Consider the following 8,465-nt stretch of genomic DNA (forward strand, 5'->3'; position numbering starts at 1 on the left):
AAAATATAAACATTGCTACCTCCTGGAAAACTCTCATTTTTCCGGTGTCGACTTCGCCGATGCCACCCATTTTGCTGCCTCCTTTAAACGTCACCACCACTGCCTGTCTATACCACCAACACATGTCAAAATCACCACCACCTTAGTTTAAACCCCATCAACAATCTGATCCTCTCCGCCACCACCAACCTTGGATCAGGAAGACGAATTGATATTTGAAGAGCTAGAGGGTTTTGTGCCATCGGTCATCTACAAACAACAAAGACTCCAACCACGTCAATCACGTTACAACTTCAGATTCCCTTATTCATTTCAAGATCTGAAAGGGCAAATCATTGACGAAAACCCTATCGTCGCTCTTTATATTCTTCTCCGACTCGATCATTGATGCATGTGGTGTTGAAAACCCTTGGCGTTGAAAACCCTTGGGAGTTTGATGCCTACGATTTGTGAAAGGGAGGTCCAACGCCATCTTCCTCATCAAACCCTAGCTCGTTGCCTTCTAATAAAACCTAGGGGTGTGCAAAACCAAACTCGAAAACCTAAAAACCGACAATACCGAAACCGAGAAACCGAAACCGAACCCAAACCGTTGGGTTTGGGTTTAAATTTTTAAAAACCGAAAAATGGGTTTTGTAACCGACATATAAAACCGATCCAACCTGTTGGGTTTGAAACCGATTAAAAACCGACCCGACTCTATGTTATATAATTGTATATTTTATTAAAAAACCCTAACATAACATCTAATGTCGTTCTCGCTCACTCGCTCAGCCTCAAGCCGACAACAAGCCCTCATACTCTCGCCTCGTTATCTCATGGATCAGACATAGCCTCGCACTCTCGTAGTGTCACACTGTGCACTGCCGTTTCACCCCACGTCCGCAGAAGCCAAAAGGATCAAGGAAGGTAGCAAAATTTATAAGCGATTGAAGTGTGAAGTTCTGAGGCAACAAAGTTTTTCGACACATTTGTCACTCAGAAGTTCTCATGCAGCGAGATCGACAAGTAAGCACCTTCTTTTCTTAGTTCTAAGTTCTCAATCTCATTTCCATCCTGAACAACTGTGAGTCTCGGATTCAACTTCGAAATTAACAAGAAATGCACCTTATTTTCACTTCCATTTTTTGATTAAGTTTTGAATTTCTTTTGTTGGTTAGGCTTCTTTTCTTAGTTCTTAGATGTATCATATAGCTTGTAAATTGATTATTTGAATTGGTGACCTGCTAGTGCTACTGGTGTAGTTGTGTGACTGATTATTCATTATTGTTCACTGTTTTGTGATTCTTAAACAACCGTGATGGTTTTTTCATTAGTAATTTATGTTCGGTGATTAGTTTTTAGTTTTTTCACATCATGTATTTAGATTTGCAATTCAGATAATCTGATATTGTGTTTGGTTTCATGATTTGGAGTTATTTTTTAATTTATGTTTTGTAATGTTTTTTTTAATATAAAACCCATGGGGTGAACCCAAAAACCCGATGAACTAACCCCAACGGGTTCTAAAACTCAGAAACCGAAATAGTTTTACCCAACCGGCCATGCTAAACCTTACTCATTGTACTTACGATTAGAGCATCGCCTCCTGCTATCTGCTCCTCACGTCGACTTTCCCCTGTGAAGCCACTGGCTGGAGACATTCAGTAGCCACAACTCCGTGGCACCTAATATAGGTTCCATTTTTCTTCCTTCTTTTTTCTGCTTTCTTTGAAATCGCCATTTCATATTGTTGGTCGATTTCTTTTTATCCAAAAGGTTTTCTTTTCCTGTGATTTCCTTCATCACATACGAAATTTCTATAGTATTTTTTTACTATCAATCGGCAAGTTCAAGTTCTTCCCTGGAATTCTTTTCAGTGATTTCTTACTTTCATTGATAATTGATTTGCTATTTGTTTGCTGCTACTGATTTGCAAATTATGCATGTTTTCACTTATCAATTCTAATATACATGTTTTAATGTTTAACTTTTGAATTGTTATGTTGGTTAACTTAAGAATGAACAATAGATGCTACTGATTAGTGATTTGCTCCTAGTGTTTTTTGAATGATGTTCTTAAGATGCTTATATGCAAAGCCCTTTTTGGTCATTTTACACATAAAACAGGTGCATATTGATCGCTACTTATTTTACTTGTAGATATTCAACAACCACACGACTGCGCAACCATGGCATGTGCAAATTGGATACACTCATCGGCCCTCTTTCACGCTACCTTCCCAACTACTAGCCATCGGCGGGACACTCCTTCGTCAAGCTTCAGTCTAGCCACTTTCTCCGCCGGCAAGCCGATATTCTCTTCAAATTACCAATACAGACCTCCAGCCGTCGCCGTCCAAGCTCAGGCCAAGCGAGGCTTCTCACTGAAAAAGGAAGAGGAAACAGCTTCAGGTAAAACATCTCCTCTGAATGCTCATTTATACCGATAATATGTTCAGAAATTTTTTTCTATGTTCAGATAAGCTGTTAGGTCTTTTTAATTTAGTAACTGCATAAGTTTGACTTGTCAAAATCAAACTCGTAATTCTCAAATCACCGTATAACTTCCTTCTAACTGCTAGTAAATTACAGCGGCTGATATGCAGTTTGAAGCTCCGCTCAAGGTTGTGCTGTATCCAGACCCTATACTGAGGGCAAAGAACAAGCTCATTGCTACATTCGATGAGAACTTGAAGAAATTAGTTGACGAAATGTTTGATGTAATGTACAAGTAAGTGTTCTTCCCTCGTTTATCTGCAGTCTTGTAATAACCTTGAAACATTGAAGTGATTGTTTCATTTTCATTGTTTAGGCTTATAGCAAATGTTGTTATTTACAGGAGTTGTTGGCTTCCTTGTCCACAGAACTGATGGAATCGGGCTCTCAGCACCCCAAGTTGGAATTAACGTTCAACTTATGGTGTTTAATCCAGTTGGTGAACGAGGCGAAGGAGAAGAAATTGTTCTTGTAAATCCACGTGTCACAAGATATTCTAAAAAGTTGGCTCCTTTTACAGAAGGATGCTTATCTTTTCCAGGCATCAATGCTGATGTGGTGGTATTGTAAATTTGTAATAACATACTATTACTTTTCCTACTGCTTCATGTGTTTGACCTTTGACTGACTTTTTACGGTTTTACAGAGGCCAGAAGCTGTTAAGGTTGATGCGCAAGACATAACCGGTGAAAAGTTTTCAGTTGGCTTATCAGGCCTCCCTGCACGGGTTTTTCAACATGAATTTGATCATTTAGAGGCAAGTTAAAACATCATTTTTACAAATAGTTTCTAAACTCTTACCTATTTCTATCTGTGCGTGACGCTACAGGGTGTTCTCTTCTTTGACAGAATGACTGCACAAGTTGTTGATAGCATACGTTCACAACTACAGGTTAGTAATTATTATTATTAACAAGGAGGGTTAAACCGTTAAACTCGTATGATGGATGATGTGGCGCTGACATGGCATCCATCTGGATCTTTCTTGTGATTGATTTTATGACATGAAACAGGAGCTGGAACAAAAGTATGAGGACAGGACCGGATTGTCAAGCCCTGAAAAGATTGAAACCCGCAAAAGATGGAAGGCGGCTGCTGGATTTGGACGATCTTGATTCGATTGTCGCCATTGTGGTAGTAGTGTTTGTATACTTGATACTAGTTTTTCATTTTAGGTAATATATATATATATATATATATATATATATATATATATATATATATATATATATATATATATATATATATATATATATATATATTATCTGTTTTTAGGCAATACATTTTTTCAGTTAAGTTTAAGCAACATGTGGTAATTTCTTTTTAAAGTTGGAATCTAAAGTATGTTGTTATTTTGTTGTGAATAATATAATACATTAACTAAAGGGTTATGTCATAACTAATTACTAATGTTGTTTATAGTGAGTGCTATTATGACCTTAATAAATTATGGCATGCTATAACATGTTTGACCGGTTTTGGGTAACGTAAGATTGAGGAAGACGATTTTTTCAGAATATCTTCTAATAAAGTTTTGGCAAGTCCTTTGGTTGGCAATTTGGCTAGACCTTGCCTGTAACACCCAAAATTAGAAAGACCAAGAAAAGAAAGGAAAAGCTCTAAGTCATGAGTCAACTCGTCGAGTCCAGGAAGGAACTCGACGAGTCGGAGCGGAATCTGGGGCATAGAGTAAGTGACCGACTCGGCGAGTCGGCTAGTGGACTCGGCGAGTCTGGTTTGGGCGAGAAAAACCCTAATCCCGGGGGTTGTGCCCTATTTAAAGAACATTACATCCCTTCCCCAGCCTCTTTACTCCCCTTTTGAGATCCAGAAACCCTAAATCGTGAGTGAGAGCCCTTGGAAGCAATTTAGAGCCTAGATAAGTGATTTTGGTAGAAAGGGGCTTGGAGATCAAGAGGCTTGCTGCAAAGGAGTGGTGTAGATCCGGGATCTACTTCAGTTGGAGCATATATTGGAGGTAACAGGCTGTTGCTTTGGCTTTATTGCAATTAGATCTATCATATGTTTGAGATTTGGGGCATTTTGGGCATGATTGAGATCTATGTCGAGTTAGAGGCCTAGATCTGAGGTTGCTACCTCAGATCTAGACTTGTGATGGTCCAGAAGGTCATATAGTTTATGTCAATAAGTTGTTGGTGAAGCCCATTTGTCTTAAACCCTAGCCCTAGAGTGTTTTGGGCTTTTAGCTCCTTGGTTTCACGTAAAGTTTGCAACTTTACGTGGGGGATAGACTGTAGAAGAGTGGATCTATGGATTGGAGCCCCTGCATGGCTTGAAAAGCCATGGTATGGATTGGGATCTGAAGAGACTCAGCAAGTCATATGGGTGTACTCGGCGAGTTGGAAGTACAACTCGGCGAGTCTGGTCGTAGAACCTCAACCTTTTCTGGTTAAGACGCAGAGCAGTGAGTTGAGTGGTGACTCAGCGAGTTGGACAGGATGAGACTCATGGATCGTTGAACTCGACGAGTCTTGGGGTGACTCGGCGAGTTAAGTCGTATTTTGAGAGTTTCTGAGTTTAAGGACTCGGTGAGTCTATGAGTTGACTCGGCGAGTCGAGTCAACTAGAAGGTTGACTTTGACCAGGACTTTGACTTTGACCGGAGTTGACTTAGTTTGACTTCTAGAGTTCAGTTTGGAACTAAGTGTTATATTGATAATAGTAGCTCGGGGAGCTAGTGGAGCAACGGTTCAGAGAGTTGTCGGACAGCAGTCAGAGGGTTATCAGCAAAGCTCAGCAGTGCAGGTGAGTTTCCCTTTGTGTGAATGGGTGTACGACCACAATGTCGGTACATGTAGTTGTGAGTAGGAAGACCCAGGGGTTAGCCCTAGGCACAGTATGCTAGTATGACATTCGGAACCAAGGTCCAATGTTATCGGGCGGGTGCCCAAGGAATGGTTTGTATGATAGTTATAGTTGTTGTCTGTGTGATACATGTATGTGCCTGGTAGAGAGGTGAGTGTGAGTGAGGTCCCGTATCTCACCAATAGCAGAGTGTGGACGGTGTTCCATACCTCATTAGCAGTAGAGCAGGGGCGAGGCCCAAGTAAGGAGAAGAGTGAGTGTGGGTTGGGCCCGTATCTCACTGTCAGTAGGAGCGTGGACGAGGTTCCATGATTCATCAGTAGTAAGACAAGGGGCGAGGCCTTAGTACAGTAATCTAGTAAAGTATGTTAGTTATGTGTTGTGATATGATTGTATGCTAGTATATGAAAGCGGGCGGGGCCCGGAGACAGGCGGGGCCTAAGGAAAACAGATTTGTACGCCGAGCGGGGCTCGAAGCCAGGTGGAGCCTGGTAGCGGACGGGGTCCGATAGCGGGCGAGGCCCAATGTAGCAGGCGGGAGCCTAGTACGTGGTTATGTGCTCAGTGTTATGTATGACATGTATGGATCAGTAGATATGTATGGTATGCGGTAGGTTGGGGAACTCACTAAGCTTCGTGCTTACGGTTTACAGTTTTGGTTTCAGGATTTCAGTTTTTCAGAAGAGTAGCTCGGAAGGATTGCAGTGCACACACACCATGGCAAGTTAGCCTGGGATTTTTACTCTAATAATTAAGCAAGTGTCTTAGAAATGAAACTATGATTTGTCATATAAACCCTTTTATATGTTTGAATGACTTAACGCTATGAATTAGTAATGTTTTTAAAAGAAATTTTTGGACTCGAAATTTGGGATGTTACATTGCCTTTGGCTACTTGCTCTCGAACGAAATGAATGGAATTCAAGTTATATGTGTTTTGTGTAATGATGTTGAACCAATTTATTGGAGAGGTAGATAGCCCTGATATTGTCACAATATACCATTGTAGCTTTAGTAACAAGAATAGATAGCCCAAGTAGAAGATTATGTATCCAACACGTTTTAGATATGACATTTGTTAGGGTGTTGGGTGTGGGCAACAAGATGCAACACCAAGTTGTGCCACCTCACATGCTACATAATCACATGGTGTTATAACACCAAGTGGGAAATGGGCAATAAGATGTAACACCAACTTTTTGAGAATAAATATTTATTTATTTATTTATTTTCGAATTTAATTTTTTTCTTTTTATCTTTTCGGTTTTTTTATCTTTTTCGTTTTTTTCGTTTTTGTGTTTTTTTTAATCACTAACATGAATATATTTTTATAAAAAACATAAAATTCTAAAAGAAAAAAAAAACATAATATTTAAAATCTAAAATTATGATTACAATTAAAAAAAACATAATTTTAAACCTAAAATCATAACTAAAATATCATTCAAATTACTCATAAAATCCAAATTAACCCAAATATTGCTTCCTAATTTGTTCATCCTCGCTCGTCCAAAGAATTGACAACTGATGTGTCATTAGTTCTCTCTCTTTTTGCGTTTGCTTCTCCCGTGCCTGCCTTTCTAGAAACTCCAAATGACGACGTTTCAACTCATTTTTTCCTTTTATTAATAAATTGTGCTCATCGAATTTCGCTCTCATTTCCGCCGCATCTTTTGCTTTTGCCTCAACCTCCTTCGCATGTCTTGCAGCACACCTCGCTTTGTCGCGTCCGGGCGGTCGTCGTGGTGGGGATATCTCCTTGATATCATTCGGGATATCATCGGTGTCAGCGTTAAGGTCGATATGAGTCCGTGCGTCCGACACGTCGACCGAGCTCGAATTACGAGACCTTTTGGATTGAACCTCCGACAATGTAGGTGTTTTATTCCACCTTGGATTCGCGCGCAATAACTCCCATGATTTTTCAAAGTCGAAAACATGTCCCATTTCGACCCGATATTGTTCCTTAGTAGATTTGAACAAATCAAAGTCGTTGGTTCGCTTTGCTGTTGCGCCTGAAGCCGGTTGTAAATACCGTTGAATTTGCTGCACCGCTTAGTTATTTGACCCCATTTGTAACTACCTCTCACTTCCACTTGAACTGATGGTTGTGTTGTAGGCGATGGCTGGTTGGTTGTTTGTTGCATCGAAGCAAAAGTAGGGAAAAGATTTGTTGTAAATTTGGGTTTTGACCAAATTGATTTTGTTGAAGGTAAGGTGAGTTGAGAAATTGCAGTTGCGGTGAAGCGGGATTGAAAGCGCCGCCTTGGTATGAGATTTGTGATGAGCCTTGTGACGATAAAATGTTGAAATAACGTTCATAACCCGTGAATCCGAGAGGCGAGGTTGTGTTTTGGTTTGATGATGAAGGAGGGTGTTTGGGTTTTACTCCATTTTTTTAAAAATTTTAAAAAAGAAATGTATATAAGATATAGAGAGAATGAGAGAAAGGTTTAAAAAAATGGCTTAAAAGTAGTATTTATAGGTAAAAAGGTAATTTTTTTTTGTTTGAATATTGACCGTCAGTCATAAGCCAACAACGGTCATTTTTTTCCCGTTTCAAGTTGTTGCGATGGCCACGAGACTTGCTCGACGAGATGCAACGAGTAGGGGGCGGTGTTCCCCCCGTTAAGACAGTGTTTCGGGATGCCAACTCAGCCTCGTCATTTCTCGTTCTGGCCATGCCACATACTCTTATGACTCAGTGTTTGGACACAAAATAAGATTATCACCAAGATTTTGGCTTGTCTTTTGGCGGGCCGGGAAAAGATTATCACCGAGAAATGATTATATATATATATATACATATATATATATATATATATATATATATATATATATATATATATATATAGATAGAGAGAGAGAGAGAGAGAGAGAGAGAGAGAGAGAGAAGTTAAAAGTTAAAAGCATTAAAAAACAACTTGAAGTAAATTTTGGATTATACATGTCATTTAAACTAAAAGTTTCAAACTCATATTGTTGAACGAATATATTTCTTTAATTGAGTTTCTCCTTAATAGCAAAAAACTCCCAAAAGCTCGTTGTGTAATAGTACTCTTAAGTTGTGTGTGTCAGACTAACTCAAACTATAACTTCTAGTTAAAATGATAATAAAATCCCAAAAACATGTTGCCTAATATTACTCTAAGGTTGTGTGT

At 39.4% G+C, this 8,465-nt stretch overlaps 1 protein-coding gene across 4 annotated transcripts; it reads left to right on the forward strand.

Annotated features, from left to right (window-relative positions):
• Window positions 1-1,509: 1,509 nt before the first annotated feature.
• On the forward strand, window positions 1,510-3,881 carry LOC145087750 (peptide deformylase 1B, chloroplastic-like). 4 transcript variants are annotated; one of them, XM_079025801.1, is made up of 7 exons: window positions 1,510-1,758; window positions 2,143-2,394; window positions 2,575-2,713; window positions 2,847-3,039; window positions 3,125-3,235; window positions 3,308-3,370; window positions 3,492-3,881. In XM_079025801.1, the coding sequence occupies exons 2-7, from the start codon at window positions 2,172-2,174 to the stop codon at window positions 3,591-3,593; spliced, it is 831 nt and encodes a 276-aa protein (XP_078881927.1). In that variant the 5' UTR covers window positions 1,510-1,758; window positions 2,143-2,171; the 3' UTR covers window positions 3,594-3,881. The 4 variants fall into 4 exon arrangements, with proteins under 4 accessions (XP_078881927.1, XP_078881929.1, XP_078881926.1 ...); XM_079025803.1 differs by having other exon boundaries at window positions 1,510-1,676; window positions 3,328-3,370; XM_079025800.1 differs by having other exon boundaries at window positions 1,511-1,676.
• The last annotated feature ends 4,584 nt before the right edge of the window (window positions 3,882-8,465 follow it).

The sequence above is a fragment of the Lactuca serriola genome, chromosome 2, assembly GCF_051521515.1.
Source record: "Lactuca serriola cultivar US96UC23 chromosome 2, Lser_US96UC23_V15, whole genome shotgun sequence".
Lineage (NCBI taxonomy): Eukaryota > Viridiplantae > Streptophyta > Magnoliopsida > Asterales > Asteraceae > Lactuca > Lactuca serriola.

Excerpts from the sequence above, each read along its gene's own strand:
- LOC145087750 (XM_079025801.1), top strand. The coding sequence starts at position 2,172 with ATGGCATGTGCAAATTGGATACACTCATCGGCCCTCTTTCACGCTACC. Across the intron at positions 2,395-2,574 it reads GGAAGAGGAAACAGCTTCAG|CGGCTGATATGCAGTTTGAA; the intron begins GTAAAACATCTC and ends AGTAAATTACAG. Across the intron at positions 2,714-2,846 it reads ATGTTTGATGTAATGTACAA|AACTGATGGAATCGGGCTCT; the intron begins GTAAGTGTTCTT and ends CCTTGTCCACAG.